The 26,217-nt window shown below is 42.2% G+C and overlaps 1 protein-coding gene across 7 annotated transcripts; it reads right to left on the minus strand.

Annotated features, from left to right (window-relative positions):
* Nucleotides 1-392: 392 nt before the first annotated feature.
* Nucleotides 393-26,173, minus strand: PMM1 (phosphomannomutase 1). 7 transcript variants are annotated; one of them, XM_089523724.1, is made up of 9 exons: nt 25,912-26,010; nt 22,606-22,669; nt 18,398-18,515; nt 17,268-17,344; nt 12,811-12,902; nt 10,875-10,974; nt 10,446-10,521; nt 8,473-8,588; nt 393-1,296 (listed from the first exon to the last, which is right to left on the minus strand). In XM_089523724.1, the coding sequence occupies exons 3-9, from the start codon at nt 18,462-18,464 to the stop codon at nt 1,108-1,110; spliced, it is 717 nt and encodes a 238-aa protein (XP_089379850.1). In that variant the 5' UTR covers nt 18,465-18,515; nt 22,606-22,669; nt 25,912-26,010; the 3' UTR covers nt 393-1,107. The 7 variants fall into 7 exon arrangements, with proteins under 7 accessions (XP_089379850.1, XP_089379846.1, XP_089379851.1 ...); XM_089523720.1 differs by lacking the exons at nt 22,606-22,669; nt 25,912-26,010 and adding an exon at nt 26,025-26,173; XM_089523725.1 differs by lacking the exons at nt 22,606-22,669; nt 25,912-26,010 and adding an exon at nt 22,860-23,133.
* Between the last annotated feature and the right edge of the window lie 44 nt (nt 26,174-26,217).

Consider the following 26,217-nt stretch of genomic DNA (forward strand, 5'->3'; position numbering starts at 1 on the left):
CTGTGCCAGTGCTGCTTATACATGTAAATCTATTAACTCAGCCTCATGTTCCTCCAGCTGTAGAGGAGACCACAACTATCATCTCAGCTGCCATGGCCATGGGCAGAGCAATGAAAGGTCTTGTTTCTAACACAGTTGAGAAAGTGGCAGTTAGAAACGGCAGCAATTAATGTTGGCAACCCAAAAGAATGCTGACTTTTCTAAGCAGATAATATAATCCTTAACCTGGTGGATATCTTTCCATTCCAGCCAAAGTAGACTTGTTCAAGCTTCTGTAAGTATTGGTAAATGTAATTCTGCAAAAGAATGAAGCTGTTATTTCATGTCATCCCTTCAGTTTTTAAAAGATCTACATTAAGGTACAATATTTAACTACAAAAACACAAGACGGCTCACTGTCGTAAGATCTCATCCATTTATTTTTGTTAAGTTAGACAAGCTTTTACTTTAACATAATTCATTTCTAGTAACACAAGAGCTGCCTGTGAACAAAACCTACAAGTCTGTGGTTACCAACACGTACCTGGTTTGTATATACAGTACTTGTGAAATCAAAATAAGGATACGTTCCTGGTTGAAACTACAGATGCAAAATAATCACCTTTTTGGTTCATTTGGGAAATCCAGTTACTCTTACAGTAATCGGTGCCCAGAAGAAGTGGGCTAGTGCTAGAAGCCCTTTCTAAAAGCACCGTAACAGTCAAAGTATATTGCACAGCTATTCTCTCTCTTCTTTAATGGACTGTGGGAAATATAGGAGGGTTACAACTTTAAGATACTGTCATATGGACCATGCTTCATCCACGAGGCAAGATAAAAGCCCTGAATGGAAGCATCTTGAGAGGTGGAATGATACATAGTACTTGCTTTTTTCAAAACAGAAACATCACAGCATTATTACAAATAAATTACACCAGAAACATGTAAATATACAGACACTGGTGACATGACTCTTATGGTGCTGTCACGGTCAGTCCAGTCACATTACCCTTTTATTTCTACATGCTTGTTCATATCATGGCACAGAGATCATCATTCAGAAAATAGCAAGATGCAGAAAGCAGCAAGCAAAAGGTCCTTTTGCTCTTGAATGTTTATTGTATTACATTACACCAACCTTCTCAACCCGCTGCTTCCTGGATGTGTGGGACTTTCACAACTTTCACAATCCTCAGCAAGCATAGGTTGGGTAAAACTGGATCTTATCAAGCTTGAGAACTGCTGAAAGAGGACGTTGCATGATGGTACACTGAGATACCTAAGACAGGTGCAGACTTCAGAGAGTTTCATATCCCACTGCAGAAGGGAGACCACAGAGCAAAAGGGGGAAGTTGCCCTTTCTGGTTACTACATATGTCACTTTTCTTTCTGGAGTACAGTGGTATGAACTGTGTCCTACTGTGCCACATAAAGCCCATAATAGAGTACAGTATTGCCCAATTCTGAATGTGTCTTTCTTATAAAAAGAATGGAAGCAGCTAAAAGTAGATAAAGTTTTTACAGTTTCTCTCCCCTTTCAATGTAAGAACCACCCACTGATATGTATGATGAGAACACAGACACGTCTGTGGTCAATGGAGTATTAAAAAAGGATTCAGACTCTGAACTAGAAGTGGGTAGGAGAAGCAAAGAGTACCCCAGTAGGTAGGGCTAGTATGAGCACTGCTTCCCAAACCTTAGTACGTGAAGGAGATAATGTAGTTCAAACTGCTATGCAGCAGACTGTCCATTGGTCCCTGTTCCATTCCCTGCAGTGTGCTTTTTGTGGTCCAATAAACCTAATCACCATCTCACGTTACAGAAAAAGACGAGAAAAGGTAGGTTTGCAATGAGTATACTGTCCAAAAGCCTTGAGATGATGCAGAATGTTCCTAGCTCCTGTTGTATTGTTTGCTGATGCATAAATCTCACCCACTAGAGATCAACAAATATCTAGCACATTCCTTCTGTTCCGTATATGTGAAACAAGTAATATCGCTGATATCAGAACTATGTAGCTTTGAAAACAATTGTTTGAAATTACACAGTGCTTCACTTCCTAGTTTCCAGGGGGGAAATAAAAGAGAGAGTATGGTTCTATGATGCCACACATAGCTACAGAAACATGAGAACCGCCAGAATTCTACAATACTGTTAAGTATACATTCTTTAACAACAAGGAGTCTTGCAGCATCTTAGAAACTAACAGATGCATTGACTTTTTAGGCTATAGCCCAAATAAGCCTATGCCAAGTAACACTTGCTAGTCTTCAAGCTGCCACTGTTTGTTTCTTTTTTAAAAAAAGTTATGCAACATGTGTGTGGAACAGCATTTGGACTGCATATAATCCAACAGATAGTATATAATGACAAAAGATAACAACATTACTCCATTAGTAATTAACCTCATTGTTGTTACTATTGTCCACTGAGGACAGTTTGCAGTGACAGAAACAGACAAGTCTTTATTTGGCATAAACAAACTTGACTGTATGGTGTCTTTAAAAGAACTTTAAGTGGTTTCTTCCTCTCTTGTTTATATTTCACTCAACTTCATGTCAGTCACAAACTTGCAGATACTGATCTATTATATTAATGGTGTCCGGTGTTCATGGAGACCTAATCCCTATCTGCAGAGGATAACTTGAAGCATATTAAATTCTTATGGGGAGTGTTCTACAGAATATGTGTGCTATAGTTTGAGCAGCCTCTACTAATAGAGCAGCCTCTACTAATAGACCATGTTGTTTAGAATGGAAATGTTGGGCTGAAAACCTGTACCTATTTACTTGGGAGCAATTCCTACTGAATTCAGTGGAACATATTTTGGAGCAGACCATATGTTATGGATAGATGTTTGTATCAGAGAGAATGACTATGGTGCTAGTTAATCGGAAGTTAAAATCACTGTGCACACAAAGCTGTAAGGAAAACTCTATTGCAGAAAAATATGTTAAATCAGATGACTGAGAGAGCACTCCTGATTTTTTGGGGTTATTTTAGCTGGCTGGAGTGATGAGAGTTGGCATGGATCAACCCCTCAGCCAATGATGGCTCACTGGAAAGCCTCACTGGTACAAACAGACTACTGGAATAAACCCCAAAGTAGGACACTGTGGAGTGGGGGTAAATTAGAGGCAGATCAAAAGCCCCTTCCTTCCTCTGGCCAGCTCTAGTTTAAAACATGCTACTTATGCAAATACAGAGTTGACATAGGTAAACTTCTCCTGCCCTCACTGGTTCATGCTAGCAGAATTTTAGAGTCATTTCCCACTTAACCCTCATCCACTGTTTTAGGAATACGCTGTAGGCAAACATGACAGTTAAAATTCAGCTGCAAACATTTGCTCATTAGTAAGCCCAGTGTAGTTCAGCGTATGAGCATGTCCCTGTGGTTATGAAAGGTCCTGCTCATATAGTTCCATGCACAAAGCTATTTAATTCTAGTATTAAATGAGCATATTGTCATATTTCCTTATTTTATCCATTACAACAGCACATTCCTCACCCTTCTCATAGGTCACTGAATGGCTGTGTATGTATTATCTCCCTCAGCTAAGGAGAGCTACGTACAGAAGCAGGCTTCTGCACAAGTGGTTTGCTAAATTGGGAGCCACAAGCAAAAATCACATACACATTTAACATTACATCTGCCTAAGGATGCCAGCATTCATACTGCATCATTTCCAACAGAATGTGCATTCAGTTGTGTATTCTGTCTCCATTCTGGCACAGATAGTCATGTGTCAATATCTTTTAAAATGTTAGATCAGGGCTATTATTTTTAAGAGCACATTCTCCTTTAACAGTTCCATTATTTGCTTAAAAAGAATCTAACACTTATTAAAAAATAATAATAATGTGCAGACCATTTTAATTGTTAGAGAATATGAGAACACTTGATTTTCTGGATCATAAATTTTAAAATTTCAGGCTCTGGGCCCTTTAAAATAGTCTTTCTAGTCTTTCTGAGATTCATCTCAGAAATAGAATCTTTTGGGCAAATGTGTAGATGAGATTATGTTGATTAGCTTCTAACAAGCCAATTGAAACAAAACAAAAAAGACAGAATAAGCACACATTTCCCTTTCATAAAAATAAAACTTTACCTCATTTTTTTTGTTTTTGAGGGGGAGAGAGAATCGGAAAAGAGGCGTGGGAACTGGGGTCCTGTAGGTACCAAGCAGCAAGAAGAGATGGTGCTATAGTTGAAGGGTTATTATCTCCCTCTCACCTTTGACACTTCACCTCTGTTTCCAAAGTGCATTTTGACCTTAAGCTCCAGTGAATCTTGAAAGCATCCAGAAAGTGCTTTCATGATGTGAGCGAGGGCCTCCTCTGAGAGATCAGCAGCAGCAGCAGCAAAGGACCCACAAGTCAAGATTCATTCACTGATTCTGGAAAGAAGATCTCCTGGCACCGCTGGATTGTGTCCTGAGGAGACTGGATACTGTGTCCCACTGTGCGGGGGTCATCGTAGATTTCATAATCATTCCCACCCTGAGGATAAGGAAGGGCTTACTAACATTACGTTTGGTTTCATAGAACTAGGAAACTAGATGTGGCAGTGAAAATGAACAGGCAGGGATTGACAAAATACAAAAACCACTTTCACTTACTCCAGTGTATACCTTATTAATACAGGATACTAGCTTCCTCTCAGACTAGTTTGTGCCATCCAACTTTTATTTCTTAATTACATTTATGTATTGCCATTCCTCTAATGAGCTCAAGGTTGTACAGCTGATTGTCCTTCCTTCTTTACAGGGCTTGAGTGAGTTAGCTCTGTGAGATAGTTCAAACTGAGAGAATGGAACTGAATTTCACGGCTCAGGTGGGACCTCAACCTTGTCCTCCCAAATACTAATTCAACTCTCTACTGCAACACACTTACTCTCTATGGCAGCCTTTTCATGCCCTGGGTTCCCAAATGTTAACGAGCCAGATTCCCATCATCCTAGTTAGCATGGACAATGGTGAATAGGATCTGTTGTCCAACAACATATGGGGAACTCAAGACATGGAAAGCCCATGCAAAATGCTGGAACTACCTGAGAGAAACATTTGAACTGATCTGTGTCCTATGAGTGAAAGTATACTGTGATACAGCAGATGACTGGTGATACCTTACAAGGGAAAAGTATTTCAAAGTAGAAGTCTTCTGCAAAAGTGCTATGATAGTGACAACTTTTAAGAGGGAGTGAACAGAAATAATGATATCTTGCTATGATTTTGTAATGGATTTTTAAGGGGGGAGAAACTGGGATTTGGTGGACTGGTAGCAAAGAACTGTCACCAGATATAATGATGAATTTTATATCCAGAAAAATGAATACTGAAGTAATTAAATAAACAAATCTTCATTTATACTTTGCTAATGGTTCTAAAGCATCCTTCCCCAGCCTTCTGCCTTCCAGATGTGTTGGGTAAATTCTAACCACCTTTTGCCAGCATGGCCGGGGTTCTCAAGAATACATGCTAAAAGGATCAGATTTTTGGAGAATGTGAAAGAAAAGGAAATGATACATTGATGGGATCCAGGTCAAAATGGCTGTTTCTGCAAAGCAGTGGACTCTGGCTCTGGATAACTGCCCCTCTCCTTTCTCCTGTGTAGCAGGTAACTTGGGTATTCTGGTGCTTATCATTTTGAAAGCAAAATGGGTCAATCAAAAAACCCTGGGTGTACAGAAATATATTATTCTGTAAACTAAAACAGGAAAATGTGATGCCCCTCCCCAAACCTGATAAGGGCCCTGGATTAAGTGGCTTTAATTATTTACATTCTGTTGAGGGCAGTAGGACCATGGAATGTTGTCAGTGAAAGAAAGAAAGTGAGGCAGGAGCTGAGTACAGGAAGAAACTGGATTGTTTGAATCTCTGTAGTCTGTCTTGCATGTCATGACAATCTTGGCTTACTATGAACAAGCAGCACACTGATCCATGCAGCCCTGTCATTCCTCGTAATTTATTTATTATGATATGTGAGCCCAGCAAGGAACTGTTTTTCTAACTTGGTTGCTGGCCTTAGAGCCAGAAAATAAATCCTACAACAAACCTGGATTATTTTTTTAGGTCTTGTGGAAAAAAACAAGCCTATGCTGCCTGAGAGATCCTGGGAGCTGCAAACAAGTAATTTTCCACGCTCTTGGCTTCACTCTCATTTAGACCAAACCTTCCTGACTTATTATCTGTAACTGGACTACACCTTCTATATCCCTTACCATTGGCCATGATGGTTGGGGATGGTGGGAGGTGTGGTCCAACAACATAAAATCCTGGTCTAGAATGCCCTATTCACGATGTCTGTACAATATTAGGGTTGCCTCTTCATTTTTCACTTTCCATGCTTGTAACTCGACACAAAAATGGTTGCATCAACTGCACAGGAAGTTTCCTGTTTGCAGACTACTACATTTTGAGATGCTGAAATGAAACAGCTGTCCATTAGGGATAGAACAGAGCTCCAGGACACGATTCTGAGGTTTTCCCCCACAAGATGGCACTGTTAGACTATGCTTGCTTTCATGGGGTACCAGCTTCTAAGATGTTTTGGTAGGGCATAAGAGGAAAGAAGCATCTCCAGGGACCTTTCCTGTTGACAAGGCAAGGTGGGGCACTGAGCAGGTAATTATGAGTGTGCTGCTACTAATGGAGCTGTGCATGTGATGACAACCACTTTTAGCCTTCCTGTGAGCTATACAGGACTAGTATATTTTTGGTGATGTTTGCAGACATGGACTCATAGAACTGTAGTAGCATAGAGTTGGAAGAAGCTGCAAGGACCATCTAATCATATCATCTGCCATGCAGGAATACACAACTAAATCACTCCCTCAAAATGACCATCCAACCACTTTTTAAAGACCTCCAAAGATGGAGGGTCTAACACCTGAGGCAATCTATTCTATTGTCTAACATTTCTTACACTAAAAATGTTCTTCCTAATGTTTAGATGGGATTTTTTTTTCTTTTGTGTTTTGAAAACACATGACTATCTCTATCTCCCAAAGACATCAAGCACATATTTTCAAACACCTACTGAATGTACTCATGTATAAGTCTGCAAATTTTAGTCAAAAAAACAGACCCCCTGTGATGACTGGTCCTCCAGTCACCTGAGGACTTCTCCTGAACTACAAAGGGTTAACCTGGGAGGAGGTACATGCTAATGGGAGATGACATCACATGCTAATGAGCTGTGACATCATAGCTGATGCAAGGTCTAACTGACCAATCTGAGAGTAGGACCGGGAAGATTCAAGAACATTCCCTGAGGAACCTATAAATATCCCCCTGGGCCATGCGGCCGCCGTCTCTCCCTTTGTTTTCTCCTGGGGGGAACCAGATGGTGTCTCTTGGAGTCTGGGAGACACAGACTCAGGGGAATGCAGGCGGAGAGGCAAAGGGCAGTCCCTGCATCCAGGAACTCAAAAGGACTGCAAATCCCATCACTGTGTGAGTAGTTAGGAACGTGTTAGCTCAGTGCGTTTTAGGCCTTTTGTTATTTTCAACAATGGCTTGTGTGGAATGAACTCTATAACCATGTTCTTTGACCTGCAAGGCAAAGGGGCTTTGCAAGCGTGACATAAATTCTTTCTATCCTTTTCTATCCCTTTTTTTAAAAATAAACTTCTTTCTTAAAAGCATCTGCTATCTCTCTACTCCTGTACACGTGCCTTAACTCAGCTACTGATTGCTCTGGGTTAGCAAGAAAGGAAACTAGAGGTCTCTCTTCCAAGCAAGTCTCAGTGTGTGCTTGGGAAAAAGAAATATAGTTCATTGGAATTCACTGAGTGGTGGCAGCTAGACTATAGGACCTCCAGAGGTCTCATTCCGCTCAGCAGGTAGTGAGAAGGGATACCTAAGAGATCCTAGAAGGGAAAGTGTGACAAGAGGGGACTCCCTGGGAGTAAAGGGCTACACACAGGGCGCCAAGGGCTCCAGTCATTACACCCCCAAAATCTGAATCAATGTAAGTACTGTGTTTTAACTCTTATTTTAAAAAGGAACCATTCCCTTGTCAAATACAAGAGTGGAATCTGTCCTGGAAGCACTGAATATCCCCCCTCCCAATCCATCTAGCCTTTAGCGTGAACACATACAGTTATGCCTGCTGGTATTTTGTAAGGTTTTGGGCATTGTTTTCCTTTGCTTCATCCTTTACATCTTTTGTTACATAACCTATGTTTTACCCTCGACTTACCCATAGGCCATATCAAAATCCATGATTTTGGCCCCAAAACCTTCCCTCGCTTATACATGAGGGCAATTTATTGTTGAGTATATTCAGTAAATGGTTTTGGCACATCACTAAAAGGACATTTTTGAGCCACAGTGGGGAAAAAGTGAGTGTCTTAGGGTGCACCATGCCTCTGAGAAAAGTCTGCTACTTAATCGAATAAGGGACCAGAATAAACACAGCATTATCCTCCTCAGCCCCACGCAGGGTTTGTCCTCTTTTCAGAGAATGTGGGTTCAGGCAGATATACTTACAGGACTTGTCTCATTCCCAAAGAAATGAATAGTGTCGAATCTCTCCTCGTCAAGGATGTCAAGGCAATAACGCTTATCCCAGCCCTCTGGAAAGACGTCAAAGCTAATCATGCCACCTAGAGAAGCGGGATGAGAAGGACATGGAAAAGGGAGGTTTAAAAGGGGAATTCTTACTCCCCCCCCCCCAATATCCCAGGTCTAAAATGGGTATAGGGAAAAAATCATTACATGACAAGACATTCATGCTCCATGCCTGCCTGCCTGCTGCTCTAACACATTAATTCAATAGCTGCCGTTTCTATGGCAATGGGACCGAATGACGTCTGTAAGGCCCCATCAGCCAAAGGCGCAAACAAAAACAGTTGGCCAGGGTACACATGATGAAAAGGGTCCAATTTTGTCTGAGAGAAATATGGAGCGGGGAGGATACTATGTTTTTAAGGTAGGTTTTAAAGGAGGAAGTCCCCTTTTCCTGCCCAGCTACTAAGAAGAACTTTACAAAGAACATGTTAAAAATGGCTCCTGCTAATTGTGATGTGAATTGCAAATACAGGCACAGAAGGAGCCCCTTTAAGCAATGGAGCTTGGTCACACTATTGGTTACCAGTGATGTATTCAAGTCTTTTACTCCAAGTCTCAAGCTTCTACCCAAATCTCAAGTCCTTGCAAGATACTTTCAAGTCAAATCTAAAGTCGGAGCCAACTTTAACAGAAAAAAGGTGGTGTTAGGGGTGTGTGTATGTGTTTCAATAACTAGAAAATCAGGAAGACATGCCCAAAGTTAGGTAAATTCTTGGAGAGGAACAGTCATCAACAGTGATGTAGACTTGACTTGACTAAATTCACAACTTGTATATTTTTAGTGACTTGAAGAGGCAGTTGAGGTTTACTCAACAGCCTGTCCTTGCTGCATATTGGAGGAACCTTCTAAAGTTTTTGAAAAGCTTTAGAAGGATCCTTCTGCCTCAGGCCCATTGCCTAATAAGTTTTCTGTTTCCTAATGAATTTAGGCCAGCAAGTCGGTCACTAAAAATATACAAGTCACGAATTGAGTCAAGTCAAGTCTACATCACTGTTGATGACTGGCAGTACAGAGTTTTGCTACAGGCTCCCAAACTGCCACTCTTGCCACTTTGGACTACCTCTCCTGTAGTATGAATAAATTAAGCCAGCATGTTAGTGGCAGCAACAGATGGCCTTTGCCAGCAGCAGAATCAGGAATAAACTGTTCACTGTTCTTGGGTGGGACAGTAATCCTATTCATATGTCAGCCATGTGAAGACCTAAAGCACATAACTTGGAAATGTTCAATTTTTGGACTACAATATCCAGAATTCCTTCCATGGGGATTCTGTGAGATGTAATCCAACACCTAACTTTCCAAAGCTCAATTAACACATGAATAAGGGACCCAGAGCTCATAGGATTTCCAATGCATAAGAGCCATCAAAAGTACAGCTGTCTTACCCTTAACCTTTTCCTGAATGCATACAAGTCAAACAGCTGAAAGTATAAAAGCTGGGAGGCATGAGAAGTAGTACAGGGATGGTTAATGTATGAATGCTAGTGGAACACTCAGTGCAAAGCACCATTACTGGCCATAGCGCACATCCTGATCTTGAAGGATCTTTACCTTTCGCAAAGAATAGTTAATTAACCATCCTTAACAAAGTTACTAGGAAGTAAGTCTCACTGAAGGTAGAGTATCATTAGGAGAAAAGAGGGATATCGGATAGATAGATTGTAGGTGGACAGGACTGTCGAAGCCTTAAAACATTTACAGAGAATACAAAAAGCCTGTCCAATTCAGAAAGGATTATCTTTGAGACATAATCTCTCTTAAATCAAAGAAGCAAAGCTCTACTCTGTCATTTAAACAGAAACAGTGCTTTATAGTTTTCTTTTCCCAAGAATCCCCCAAAATAAATTGTGCCAAAAAGCCAAAGTGTCTGAAAAGCACTTCTTATTCTCACCCTGAGAAAACCGCAGGCCCTTGCCAGCGAATTCCCTCTGCAGGGCAGCTACAAATTTCTCTCGGATCTTTTCTTTCTGCAGAGGAGACAACAGAAAACAGAGAGAACTAAGCATAAGAGTGCCCCTCATGTTATTTTTATCCTTGTCAGACTGCATTTCCCCCCATGAAAATCAAGGTTTATATGTATAGGGTCCTGCAGGCTTTTCAAGAGCTGTGAACTGTCAGATTAATCTTTCTGCTCAGCTCTGGCTTCCAGGCAAGTGATCCTAGCAACAGGCATAATACTTTCCTATTCTTAAAATAAACACATACACAGACACCACCACCCTCGGATCTGAATAGAGTATCACATTATTTATTGTGTGCCACAATAAAGCATCTCAACAGACTCACATTGCCCATTCCAGCCTAATGTTCTTTTTTTTACCTTATCGAGCTCAGAAAATTCAATTCGTTCCTCCAAAGTGCAGCTTCGACCAATGGGAGAGATGTTCAGCATCCCATTGCGGAATTCTATGAAGGTGCCCCTTTGGCATATTTTGGAGAAGGGGAGAGGAAGAAGGAGAAATGTGAATATGTGGTAGTGAAATAAGACAATTGGGTAACTTCTTTAATATAAAATGAGTCAGAATCATCCTATCATAGTGTAACACAAAGTTCAGGGGTAGCCATGTTGGCCATACAGCAAAGTACAATAACATTCAAAATCCACAGAACAGTGATATCTTTATTGTGTGTTGTGTGCCTTCAAGTCATTTCTGACTTATGGTGACCCTAGGGCGACCCTATCATAGGGTTTCATGGCAAGTTTCATCAGGGGGGTTTGCTATTGCCACCCTCTGAGGCTGAGAGAGGGTGACTTGCCCAAGGTCACCCAGTGGGTTTCATGGCCAAGCTGGGAATCAAACCGTGGTCTCGAGTTGTAGTCCAATGGTCAAACCACTATGCCACACTGTAAATGCACAATATACATATACATACATACATATGTGTGTGTTTGTGTATACACACACACACACACAGAGGAGAAAAAAATAGAACTATGTTACATTTTTTCCTGTTTGCTTTTTTAATACTTTGACTTATGAAGAAGCCAGTGGAGCTTCAAAAGCTTGCATTGTGACTTATGGCAACACTATCACAGGATTTACTTGCCAAAATGTGTTCAAACGGGGCTTGCCATTGTTTTCCTCTGAGACTGAGAGAGTGCGACTTGTACAAGGTCATCCAGTGGGTTTCCATGGCCAAGCACGGATTTGACCCCTGGTCTTGAGAGCTGTAATCCAACACTCACAGCACTACACCACGTTGGCTCTAATGCAGAAAATGTACTGAAATCAAAACCAGAAGTGCCCAAAGCTCTGTTGAATCCAGTCCCCCCATAGACCAACCCCTCCCCACAGCAATCCCCAAATCCCATTTTTCTCTGCAATCCCTCACAAAATGGCAACAGAAAGTGATGTTACATTACTTTCTGTTGCCATTTTGAGAGATGACCACAGAGGAAAACAGATATGGTGGGGTAGTACAGGGTTCTGGGGTGGGGTATTTTCCCCTGTTTTCATATTTGTTCCAGTATGCCAAAGGACTCTTACTATTTTTTTCCCAACAAAAATCCATCAGTGATACCTTTATTGGCCAACCAAAATGCACAATTTACTTTTTGCAAGCTTTCGAAGCTCCAGGGGCGGCTTCATCAGGCAAGATGTTACAAACCAAACAGGAGGGGAAAAAAACACAATTGGCGATGTTAGTCAGATGCCTGCATGTTGTTTCAGTCCTTAGTAAAGATGATATACTGGAGAAGACATCTTTTGCAGGCAGGCCCCTCCTCCTGCTGGCCATGTGGCAATAGGAAGATTTTCAAAGTTCAGGAAATTTAAAGTCTATTTGCATCTCAACAGGGCAGGCATCTGACTAACATCTCCAATTGTTTTTTTTCTCCTGTTTGGTTTGTAACATTTTGCCTGATGAAGAAGCCCATGAACTTTGAAAGTTTGCAACAAGTATATTGTGCATTTTGGTTGGCCAATAAAGGTATAACTGATGGATTTTTGTTTGGATTTGTTAAATGGCCAACACAGCTACTCCTGCATATTTTTTCTAAAACAGTCTAAGATGGCTAATCCTTTGGAAATTACCACCCTTTACAGTGAGCATAGCACAATGAGTTTAAAATGCTGGTAGAAAGATTAAGGGACTATAGACCTATTAAGAAATAACATTCTTGTCCAAAACAGTAACTTTTTGTTACTTTTTAGCTCTGCCCTTATTTCTTTCAGCAGTACCAGTCTATGTGCTCACAAGTTACCTGGATGGTAAAAATAGAAACTGGATGCCCTGAGAAAAGGTAGGATCATTACCGTTTCTTGGGCAACTTTAGAAGTGCCATGTAGTTGAGGCAGAAGTTGATTAGTTCCTGCAGAAGTTCCTCTCCAAGATGGTTCTGGATAGCCTGTCAAATGAAATCAAAGGCCATGTTGACTCAAGGGTGAAACTTTTAGGTCCTTTCTCCCCAGTCCATCTTTGAAAGAGTCTCTAGTGCACCCTCTCTTGAAGAGGACCCCCATATACCTAGATCCATGTGAGAGGCACCACTCTGCTATTATTTTGTTTTTGGGTAAGGAGCTTGAGTGTGTGGTCGCTGGGCTTCATACACTTTTTGGAGTAAACAGATTATTTAGACCAGTGCTTCCTAAACTGCCTGATGTGGAAGAAGCTAACCCCAATGTGCCAGGGATGGTTATCATATTTATGCTCATTGCCTACAATTGCTTCTTTCTTTTCTGGAGCTTCTCCTGGGACTGGTGTGTGGACTAGCACTGATTTGGACCCATTTCAATCTTGTTTTAGATCAGTGTTGGAACAAAACAGCATTTTTGTGTGGACTAATCACTTGCTCTGGTGAAAGATGGGGAAGTGCTGCCCTGGATATCTTGGTGGGCTTTTAAACCATTGACCATGGCACTCTACTGGACTGTCTCTGTGGGATGAGAGTAAGAATCAAGATATTATAGTGCTTCTTTTATGTACAGAGCCAATTCCAAACATAAGCACTGTGAACTTCTGTCTAGCCCTATGCCTACTAAATGCCACAGCATTCAATTCTGTCCCCCGTGTTATTTAATGTTGATGTGGAGCTGCTAGGCAAGGTCTTTAGGAAGCTATGTTGAGTCCCAATCAGGGAAAAGGGAGATAGAAAATGATGATGATAATGATGATGATATAACAACAACAACAGCAACAACAATGGCATTTAACTCTACTTCATGCTGCCAGAATCATCAGAGACCATGGTCCTTATCACACGTGAACCTGAAACTCCAATCCGGAGCCTTTCTGAAGTGAGGGGGGGATGCAGAGTCACTTTAAATCCAAGGCAATTTATGTGATTAATTATCACACGTGAAGGACGAAATTGTGCTCATTACTGAGGCAAAGCGGAGCAAATGCAAAATAAATTACCACACCAGACGGATTCAATGATTTGAATTGGCACCCTTGCACATGCTCTGGACACTGTCATCCTTCCCTGCTTCGGCTGTTTGCCCCCTCCATAGCACCAGGACATAGGAGGCCAGTGGGAGCAGGATCGGGTTGATGGAGGAGGAGGAGGAGGATGAAGCACCAGTACACAGGGGCTCACTGGTGGTGAATGAGGAGGAGGATGCAGGAGCAGGATGCATGGGGCACTGGGGGCAAGATCAGGGTGCAGGAGGATGAGGAGGATGCAAGAGCAGGACGCAGGGAGTCACTGGGGGCGAGATCAGGGTGAATGAGGAGTAGGAGGATGCAGGAGCAGGACGCAGGGGACCAAGGGGGCGAGATCAGGGTGATCTTCCACACCAGAGCAATTCGGATTGAAATTGAAGTGAGCTTGGAAACAATTTTTGTGAATTCGCTTGTTACCCAATTCACCCACATCAGGAGTCACTTTGGATTGACTTTGGATCTGGCTCGGAACTGCTTCCCATAGAAAGCAATCACGTGTGACAATACATCATGTTTTAACATGAATTCACATGGTTGGATCAGGAGTGACTCCAGATTGGAGCTGCAAAACCCATCGTCTGATAAGGGCCTATGTGGATATTGTTAACAGACCAGTCATCAGTGGATGATGTAATTGTTTTGTATTTGGCTACATAGCCAGATGCTTCTGTGATCCTCCCCTCCAGGTATGAATGGCCATGAGTGGTAGGTCTGTAGAAAGTCTGGGATTGATAAATGGTGTAGCGTTGTAGTAGTTTCATATGTAGAATGCTGAGACATGCAGGATTGCAACTATTATGTGGCTGCTACGTTTTTAACAGCTTCCTCTTACTATACTGGTTCTAAAGGAGCTGCATTGGCTGCTGATACACTTCTAGTCTGAATTCAAGGTGTTGGTGTTGATTTTGAAAGCCCTAGATGGATTGGGACCTCAATATTTGACTGAGCACCGCTTTTGATATATATCTGCCTGAGCCTTTGAGGGGGAAGCCTAAAAAAATGCTGCTCAGAACTGAAGAAAATGATGCTCAAATTATGTTTGAAGAATGTTATGTGATACAAAATATGTTTCTGATGTATCACCCTTCTCAGGGGCAATACAAGAAATCAAAAAAGAGAAAACACTAGCATCCACTCAACTAACAATTGCATAAAGAAATGACATCAAGAGATAACAGAAGAATAGAATTTAATGAAGCTAAGCTGGATAACTTAGGTGCTGTTATAACATCTATATTATTATCTAGGGTTTTTAAAAAAATGTTTAGTACTGTTCACTACTTGTCATTTCTTCTCAGTGTCTCTGAAGAAGATGATATAGAAAAACACACTGGGCATACTGTTGTTATTTCTGACTAGAGTAGACCCACTGAATTAACTGGATTTATCTCTGTCAACATATGGCAACCCTATGAATGAGAGACCTCAAAGTCACCCTATTGTCAACAGCCAGGGACGTAGCCAAGGGGGGGGTCAGAGGGGTTTGGACCCCCCCTTCAGGCGTGGGACGTCCCGGGTTCTATCTTACCTCTCAGCCTCTCCTTTGCAAAGCAGCCTCCATTTGTGTTGGAGAGGCTGCAGCCACCAAGCCCCCAGCTACTGCATGATTTCTCTACTATTGCCTCCTAATGTCCCTTAATTCTATTATTATTATTATTATTATTAACTGAGAGAGTCTGCTTCCTCAGATGCATTTAGTCTCAGAGGTGCAACAAGATCTCTATGATAAAAGGATTTGTATTAATGTAGTTTTAAATATATATATATATATATATATATATATATATTATTTTTCACTTTTAGTTGGTTATGTCCTCCATTTTTTGAATGTCCTACATTTTGGGCTAAATTTTGTCCTACAATTTGCCCTACATTTTATCCTTGATTTTGTCCTACATTTTTATACATTTGTCCCGGTTTGGTGGTAGTGAACTATTTTTTGAATGTCCTACATGTAGATGGACACCCCCATTACATAATTTGTTGGGGATGCTTTGATTTGGATTTCCTGCATGGCAGAATGGGGTTCGACTGGATGGCCCTTGCGGTCTCTTCCAACTCTATGATTCCATGATTCTATAGCACTCTGATCCTACTGTGATTTTAATTGTTTTTAAAATTATAAAGTTTTAAAGTTATAAAGTCTTATAATACAAGCCATGCACTGATGGACTATTGCACTATAATTTTTTATTGCTTGATTTTATATCCTGCCTTTCTCCCAAAATAGGATTCTCTTAAAGGGGTTTGTTTTTCATAAAAAGAAAGGGAGGTATAATGTTTTGGAATTTAAAATTATGATAGATAGATAGATAGATAGATAGATAGATAGATAGATAGATGAGTCTTGGAATTAAAAATTGTGTGTGTGTGTGTATGCCTTGGAATTAAAAATCCCTCTTGGAAGTGGGAATAAAATGTTGTGTGGATGCAGCCTGGGTTCTTAGCTCAGCTCAGAAATTGGAATGCAGTGTCTCAAAGCATGAACAGAGTGTCTCTGAGCATGAACAGGGTGGCTGCCGCTCATTGCTTGAGCAGCTGCACTTTGCTTTATCGACCTGAATTTATCTGATGTAAACACCTTCAGAGGAAGGATTCAGTTTGCATCTGCACTGAAAAAATAATCCAGTTTGATGCCACTTTAACTGCCCTTGGCTCCATGTCATGGAATGCTGGGATTTGTAGTTTGTTGTGGCATCTGACAGAGATGGCTAAACAGCTCCTCAAAACTACAAATCCCAAGATTCCATAGCACGGAGCCATGACGGAAGTTAAAGTGGTGCCATCCTGAGGTAAAAGTTCAACTCTCTTTTTGTGTCTGGGGGGGGGGGGGGCTCTTACCCTCTCAAAATGGTGGCTCTTAGTCTGGACCCCCCCTTCCCAAAATCCTGGCTACATCCCTGCAACAGCCCTACTCAGGTCTTGCAAACTCAGGGCTGTGGCTTCCTTGATTGAGTCTATCCATATGGAATGTGATTTTCCTCTTTTCCTCATGGTTTCTACTTTGCTGAGCATTGGTGTCTTTTCTAGTGGTGGCAGTTAACAACAGCAACAATTTCTGTGTTGACTCACTATTCAAGATTTGAATCGGTAGATATACTCCAGTTGAGACTAACCAACCAGATTCCAACCATTGTGTGGCAAAACATCATTATTTATGGTTCCCCCATCCTGATTTTTGCCTTCCTTTTGATTTGATTATTCTGTGGAAGCATATACTGTGGGAGGCTTGGGATGCCATTTTTTTTCTGTGAGAGATTTGTGCAGGGAGGGAAAGGTAGGAATTTGTAACTTGGATTGCAGAAGGACACAAGGAGGCTCAGCCTACCTGCTTGGAGATTAGCTGCCCATTCTTGTACTGCACAGTGCCATTTTCCGCAAAGACATAATCAAACTTGTCGATGACTGTGGGAATGGATTTGTAGGGGAAGGGAAGATGTTGAGGGGAAGATGTGAGGGAAGAGAAATGAAGGTCAGATACATATTTTAATGCATTTTTTTTTGGTCATTCGGGTGGCTAAGGTCCAAAAATGATTTATAAGATGTATAAGAGCCTTTATGGCTGAAGGGTGGGGTATAAATACCGTAAATAAATACATAAATATAAATAAGAATTCTGTGATCTCACTAGCACTGCTGGTCTTGATGGACTCTACAGTGATGCTCATGAATGTCATTAGTGATGCTCACACAGAGTATACTAAGTGAGAAAGCAGTTATGGGATGGAAAAACCATTGGAACCGAATTGTTTCTTACTGCGACTTTCCAATTGCTTTCTTTTGCCTAGCCTAGTGATTCCCAACCTATGCTCCGTGGAGCCCTTAGGGCTCAGTACGTCAAAAAGGTTGGAAACCCCTGGCCTACCTATCTGGAAGGGTATCTCAGGCACATACACAGCAATCTTCAACCTATTGACTCACAAGTGAACCTCTGTGTGTTCATGGGGTCTTATTTGAAGATTACTGTGCACAAGACTACAGCCGCAGTTATTTAACACTGGCCTTTCCTAGAACCAGTAAATTAGTTATTGCTAAACCAAGCAGTTCATGTTCCCTTATGTCCTAGATGAGCAGTGTGTGGCACTCCATATATTGCTCAACTGCAACTCCTATCAGTATAGCCAGTGGTGAGAGATGCTGGGAGTTGCAATGCAATAACATCTGTATTTAAATTGTTAGTTTGCTTCCTCTTGCTTCAGAAGGGTTGATTCAAACACAAAGAAATACCAGTGGCACATACTATACCAATTCAGACCTGTGGAGGAAACTTTGTCTATAATATCAGATCCTGAAATGAAATGATACATTCCAAAGGCAGTCACACCACATATTTTCCCTGCATATGTGAGCTGGCCCACATGAATCCAATTTATTTTTTTTTAAAAATCTTGCAGTAGACTTGTTGTTATGCATTCAGCAAAGTAATGGGCATAGAGAAAAGAAGGGTAATTTGCTCACCTTCGTCACCTTCTCCTAGCTGTTCGGCTATCTTGGAGTAGTCTGAACCACCCACCACACCAATCATCACTCTTTTACGCAACTCTTGAAGAAATTCTGCTACTTCTGGCTCAATTTTCTGAGTACAATGGAAAAAGAGAGAAATTACCGTTTGTTTGGAAAAGCCATAACTAGCAACACACTGGTATCTAGGCTTGCCACAATGGAAACCCGAGAGACTGTTGAGTTGCTGTTGGGCCTTCAAGTCATTGCAAGAATGAAAACTGGAGAGGCTCCTGTATGGCTGTGCAGAAGAGGAAATGTCAGCAATGTTGCTTGTTGTGCAACTAATAACAAGCACCACTTGCTGAAATTCCCCTTCTGTACAACTATTAAAGGAAGAGGAAACATCTCCAGTTTTTACTTTGTTGTGAAACAAACAAAAATTCAGGAGTCTTACATTGCCCTAAAAGCTAATAAATACGCTGTGACAGCAGAAGGAGTTTTTGTCAGCTTGGGCACCAGGTGCCCAAAGCTGAAAGTCCTTAGATTTACATTTGGTAGATGTGGAAGAGTCAAAATCAATGAAAAGCAAGACGTACAACCCACAATTTAACTAAATGGGCTACCTTAGGATGAGGGGGGTTTCTACCATTTCGTCCTAAATGGTAGCTGGCAAATTAGTCTCCAGAGAAAGTGACAAACCCTGCCTTGACTCTCTGTGTGTGTTTTAAAAAGAACTGCTCTAATTGCATTTGAAACAGAGGATGGGTGACCACTTAAAGTGCTAAAGAATGGGATGGGCAAATGGCATTCCTGTTCCCCCCAGATGGGCTTTGGGAGCTGACACTTGTCTCTGCTCTGCCTCCTAATTCAGAATGCCTCCCATCCTTGGGATAAAAGATCTTTGTAATTGTTGCTGCTGAAATGGTGAGCCAATTTGCCCCCTCTACTCTATCTCTGGCCTCATTCACATGTTGTTGGTTTTTTTAAACCAGAACGATGTCTCTCTCCCATGCAGTCCAGGTTTGTTATTCACAGCACAGAACTGCATCTTTCCAGGTACCACGTTTATCTGCATCTCTGTGAGTTTGGTTGCTCACATGTGTGGGCATCCTTCCCTTGTCCCCACATCCACCAGCACCCCTCAGTCAGACAGAGGGGACCTGGTATCCCTTTCTCTCCCCCTCCATTTTCCCCTCTCTTTTCTCCCCAGTGGTGGCTGTTTCGCTGGAGAAGAAGTTGAGCTTTCAAAAGCTGTTAAAGGAATGGAGAGTTTTATCCTGAGTCTATTCAGGTCTATTTGCATCGTTGTTCACACAGATGATGATGTGAATCTTTTGTAAAATCTTGAAGGAAAGCCTGATATAAATTATCCCAGGGTAAGTGGGGTTTTTGGCAGTCCCCACACCCCAAACTTAATCAAGTGCTCCTTTGGCCTAGAGGTTTGATTTCTCTCTTCTTGATGCTGCACGGGTCCAAGTAACAGAAGGCAAAGTTCTTATATACAAAACGGCCTACACAGTGAAGCAGGATGCCATTTGTTGAGCCCTACAAACACTCCTTGTGTCTCCTCTGATAACACAAAATTTGGAAAGAGATCTGGGAGATCTTTGCAAGCAGAATGTCCCAGGTTTAAGTCCCGTGATCTCCAGGGACAGCTAGACAATACGCCTTTCTGAAATCCTGACAAAGACATTACCACTGTGTAGAGACAGAAGGCTTTTAATACAAGTATGAGTGTGTTGGGAGGTATTAAGGGGAACATTTCATCTCCCAGCCAGGCTTGGACAGAGTTTTTTGGACTATAGCTCCCAGCAGCCCCTAGTCAGAATAACTAGTAGCCATGCTGGTCAGTTATTATGGGAGCTACAGTCTCCAAAAATATTTTTTTCAAACTTTGGGCCTTGAGAAAACAGGTTGATCACAGTCAGCCTCTGGATCCACTGGATCTAAGATTGTTTAATGTTCCTGAGAGACCCCAAGATTGGGCCCCTGTCCTTCAAATCACTGGGGGTGGGGGAATTGTTAAAGAAAAGAAATAAAGCTCCCCTCCACTTTTGTGGCTTGTACTATCCATTTCAGGAGTCAGTGCGGTGTAGTGGTTTGAGTGCTGAATAATGACTCCAGGGGACCATGGTCTGAATCCATGGAAACCCATTGTTTGATCTTGGGCAAGTCACATTTTCTCAGCCTAAAAGGAATGCAATGAAAGAATGCAAACTACCTCAGAATATGTCCTATCAGGAAAATGCTATGATAGATTCATCATAAATTGGAGTTGGCTTGAAGACATATAATAACAAACAAGCCCCTTCATTCTATCCCACTTAGGACGGTCCTGCCCAGTCTGCTGTGATCATTCTGTTAAGGTTTCTTCTTTAAAAAAAGAAAGAAAATAAAAAAGCCTATGGTCCAAAACACACTGCAGAAATAATCCATTTTAAGACTGCTTTAACTGCCCTGGCTCAATGCTAGGGAATTCTGGGAACTGTAGTTCTGTGAGACATTTAGCCTTCTCTGTCAGAGAGCTCTGGTGCCAAAATTACTACAATTCCCAGGATCCCCTAGCACTAAGCCAGGGAAGTTAAAGCAGTCTTGAACTGGATTACTTCTGCAATGTGTTTTTGGACCTGCAGATACATATGAAGGGAGCAATTTTCTAAAACAATTTGTATCTAGCAAGGTCTACAAATAAGTGTAGTCACTGTAATAATAAACTTGGAAACAACACCAACTACACCTCATTTATGTTTCTTATTTTGAAAGATCTATAAAGTAGCAGTATTCTGACCATTTTAAAAAAAATTAAAGAGCTTTATTGGGTGTTCTGTCAGTCCACAGAATGTTATAGAAAACATACAAAGAACAGTGTTATGTAAAATATAAAAGCAAAGATACATTAATCACACACACATACACAAAAAAAGAAAATAACACCAGACAAAGCTAATGTTTCTGAGAGTGTACCAACTGATATAAAGGCCACATTCATGGCATGCAGAAAGTCCCAGGTTCAATTCCCAATATTTCCAAGTAGGGTTGGGAGAAACTTTGGTCTGAAATCCTGGAAACCAGCTGACAGTCAGAAAAAATAATATTCACCTAGACAGTAGTTTGGATTAGAAATTCTGATGATCTAGACTATATCAAGTTTAATTGACAGCATAATATTACTAAATGGCGCATGTTAGTCTAACATAATTTGGAGTGTGGGTGGCCCTAAGGTGGATCATGTAAGATGGATATCTGAGCTTAAATCAGGGGTAGGAATCACACAGCTCTCCAGATGTTGTTGGAGTGCAAGTCCCAGCCACTCATAGCCAATGGTCAGGAATGCTGGATGTTGTAGTTCAATAAAATCTAGAAGACCACATTTCCCACCCTCACCTAAATCCAAATACCAGCCCCTAATAGATCACTCAATAGGATTCACATAAGTGTTGACTTCTTGTTGTGTGCCTTCAAGTTGTTTTCAAGTATGGCAACCCTAGGCAAACCTATCACAGCGTTTTCTTGGCAAGATCTGCACAGAGGGGCTTTGCCTTTGCCTACCTCTGAAGCTAAGAGTGTGTGACTTGCCCAAAGTGGGTTTCCATGGCTGAACCCTGGTCTCCAGAGTCATAGTCCAATGTTCAAACCATTTCCCCACACTGGTTCTCTAAGTGCTGACTCACTTTTTAGCAAATAATAATAATAATAATTTGTTTTATTTATATACCGCTATTCCAAAGATCATAGCGGTGAACAGCAAGTAAGCTAATTAGCAAGTAAGCTAATTTGCCCTCAACAGTTTGGGTACTCATTTTAGCGACCTCGGAAGGATGCAAGCCTGAGTCGAGCTTGGGCCCTTTTGCTGGTCTTGAACTCGCAACCTTGTGGTTTTGAGTGAATGGCTGCAGTACAGGCATTTAACCACTGCGCCACCAGGGCCCCACTGATTCACTGGCTGTACTCTAATTGGGACTAACATTTACATTTAGACCACTGTGTGATTCAGTATCAGGCACTATGTGCATGCTCTTTAGACTCAAGCAGGCAAGGGGCCTAGTCTGTATCTACTTTTCTCTTAGTTAATCTAAGATAATTTGTTGCCTGAGGTAAAAGACAAATCTTCCTTCTTCTTTGAGTAAAAGACAACCAGAGTGACAGGTGAATCTTCCGCAAAAGTGATGAGAAAGCATCCTCCACTGATGAGGATAAAGCAAGTTCCAGCCCAGCATACTCACAGCATTTGCTGATTCAACTGCTACCTCAATGTGCTCAGAGGTCAATTCTGATTTTTGGGCTATCCTAGACAAACAGATGGGCACAAGGATTAGGAGCATAATTCCTGGGCTACGTCAATGGTCCAGTAACTCCCCGGGTTAGAATTAAAATACAACGGGGTAATAAGTTCAATATAAAAGAGTGGAAGACCCAAAGTCAGAAGCAGAAAGCTGTTCAACTGGTCTAAACAGGTCCTATACTTAGACAGACTTACATAACCTCAGCGTCACACTGCCCTGCAGCCACTGGAATATCTTGCTTCATGTTCTTTGACAAACACAGATGTAATGAACAACCTTCGTTTTGTGCTGTAGTGACAGCTCTTGATTGACAGGAGGGAGAATGCAACCACAGCTAGAGAGAATTTTGGGTTTGCCTGGTCAAGCGTACAATAATCCTTAAGGGGGGAAATGGTTAGCATCATGGAAGTAGCTTTAAAATATATGAACTAGAGGAGACTCCTTCTTCTGCCATTCCCTGTGTTTCAGAGGATACTGACTAAGAACCCTTTAATTGTGGCAAAACTGAACAATGCTCAAGTGACAGCCAGTGTTTATTTGACTCAGCCTAGCATGTGCTAAAAGGAGAGTATTAGGCTTCCATTAACTCTCTTGAAAGGCCACACACTTTACCTCTTTTCCTGCAAAAATTAATAATGTCTTGCCCCCAAATGCCATCTAGGGATCACAGGGTCATTCTCACTATGTTTTGGGGCTCTTGGAGAGTATTTTGGGGCATTTTGAGGTGGGATAATTTTTTTGGGAAAACTTTGCAAAAAAAATTGTTTTGATCCCTGGAGAGTCCAGGGGTAGAAATGACCTCCACAACGCTTAGAGGTCATTTGCGGGAATTCAGTTGCAAAATAAATAATTAAATAAAAATGGTTGAGCCTTAGGAGCCATAAAAACATCCCTGAAGGGTTGTATGTGGCCCATGGGGTGCACTTGTCCACCCCTGTGCTAGGGTTAACTTTTATCCAGACTTGTCTAACACTGTCCATCCAGCTGAGATAAGGCCTGTCTGTGAATGAACAAATGTTGCACTTTTGCAATACAAGTAGTCTTGTATTGGTATTTTGTGTAAGATGCCAGAAAACTATCCTTGTGAACTGAAAGATCAAGAGGAGATCCTGGCTCGGGAAAAGCACTGTAAAGTTCCACACAGGTGGAACTATGACATAACACAGCAACATAAATCTTCTGTGACTTCCAGGGGATCCTCCAGAGGACCCAAAGGATGATGCCATTGTTGGGTATTGTATGCCTTCAAGTCGTCTGCAGTGTATGGCGACCCTCAGACAAACTAATCATGTTTTTTAAAATAAGATTTGTTCGGGGGGGGGGTGCCATTGACTCCCCCTGAGGCTCAGAGAATGTGACTTGTCCAAGGTCACCTAGTGGGCTTCCATGGCTGAACAGGAACTTGAACCCTGGTCTCCAGAGTCATAGTCCAACACTCAAACCACTACACCTTGCTGCCTTTAGGAAGATAATTGGATGCTGCTCTGCTTCTCAGTCTCCTATGGTCAGTAGGGGATGCATTAACAGACACAGTGGATTTGGGTGAGGAAGTTTGGTGACTGTGTGGTCAGCAGAAACTTTCGGCCTCTGTAATAATAAAAAAGTGAGTTATGCAAGTGTAAATTGGATTTGCGCTTCTGTAAGTATAAGTTCAACTTATGGTTGTATAACTTCTTGTGTAATGGGATGAGGGTGCGAAATTGACACAGCAAGATGTGTTACAGTCAGGGTGCGAGCAAGACAAAATGAGAGAGTGGAAAGAAATCCCCTCCCCCATCCCAACCAGTCAATTAAAACTGAAAGTCATCCAAGAAAGTTTGAGGGCAGACAAAAAGAAAAAAGAGAAAAGCATTTTTCATATAAGGCAGAGGTGCAAATGCTTGCCCCACATGGCTCCTCTGCTGCTCAGCCTTCTCAGGAAGAGAAGTCCGGATGGAGGAGGAGGAGGAGGACAGGCAAGGCTTCACCGCCACTCGGCTTTCTCCTGAGGAGAGGGCCAGGCAGAGGAAGAGGAGGACGGAATTAATATTAATAATGAATTATTAATTAATTAATATTTAATTAAAACCTATCTGTGGCCTGAAGAAGTTTAGCCTATTTTAATTTTGGCGCCTTCCTAATGCCAAGTTGTGCAAGTGATGTAAAGGAAACCTCAGGTATGGATATCTTGGGATACACTTCCGATCCACTGGAACAGAATGGGGGGAACTAAAGACCTGCTGGGGTGGGTCTGTCTTTCCACAAACTCCAATCTAGCTTTTCTGGACTCCCCCAAATAGCTATGCCCTCTACCCCATAATACCACTCTTTGTTAGTTACCCAGATTTTGTGTGCCCTCGCCCCCATATCTCTTTTATGAACAGTAAACTAAGCTTTCAGCTTAAATAGGCTGGCACTTTTTTAACCCAGCCTGTTGCTTTGGTCTGCCTCTCCTGCTCCCTGGAATGGTCCATACTGAATGTTGTCCTCTGACAGTTCAACACCTCCACATTAAGTGCCAGAGGTAAAAACAGGTGGCGGGGGGGTCAGTATCTTTACCCCCTTTCCTCGGATTGTGCATTTTCTTAGGCACGGCCCAAAATGTGTCAGACTAAACCATGCAACCTCCACAACCAGAGTAGCAATACTGGCTGGGGATGGCAAAGAAAGTTTGTTTTGATTTGTAGTTGCTAACTTATCTCTAGTAGTCACCATCCAGATTGACACACTGGACCCTCCGAATACCTGATATGATAGAGGTCTGCAGATTGCACCTTACGAAGAAGGGGTATCGTCAAGGAATAATGATCACCCGGACGTTATTATGGGATACTGATTACATTTTGTCAGTGTCATAATCGGCCCCTAAATGCCTCATTGGAAGGGTGCCCAGCTGCAGCCTTGGCCCGGTCTGTCGGCACCATCCCTTTCGACCCAGAGTGAACTCCAGGGGCACGTCTTCCATCATGGCCAGGGACCCCTCACCTCTTGGGGCCACCTGGCCTCCCCTCCTGGGTTCCTGGGGGAAAAGGAGGACCTTTGGTCACCTGAGCTAAAAGCACTTATAGAAATGTAAATCTATGCTTCTCAGTCCTGCTGGAAATGGAGGACACTTTGGAACTCCTCCTGGACAAGAGGCATCATATAAATGTAAATTTATAGACTGCTTCTCGGTCCTTCTCAAAATGGAGGACGCTTTGGAATTCCCCCTGGGCAGAAGACTGAAAAGGAGGACGTGTCATGGAAGAAAGGAGGGCACGTGCTCACCCTGAGCTTCTTAGTCCTTCTCAAAATGGAGGGCGCTTTGGGGTTCCTGCTGGAGAGGAGGAGGAGGCAGAGATGGAGGACGCACGCGGTGGCCCTGCCTGCCGGCCCCTTACCTGCCGAGGCGGCGTGAGGGTCCCGTCCACGTCGAAGAGGCAGAGGACGCGCCTGCCACCCGGGGCAGCCTCAGCGGGGGCGGCGGCGGCGGCCATCCTTGAGTCCTGAGCAGGGCCCCCCTCTCCGGCGCCTTCGGAGCCCCAGTCAGTCCTCCTGAGGAGGGAGGGAGGGAGCGGCGGAGGAGAAGGCCCC

Source organism: Sceloporus occidentalis, unplaced genomic scaffold (assembly GCF_023333645.1).
Source record: "Sceloporus occidentalis isolate IW3139 unplaced genomic scaffold, rSceOcc1.0.p SCAF_5, whole genome shotgun sequence".
In the NCBI taxonomy this organism is placed as follows: Eukaryota; Metazoa; Chordata; class Lepidosauria; order Squamata; family Phrynosomatidae; genus Sceloporus; species Sceloporus occidentalis.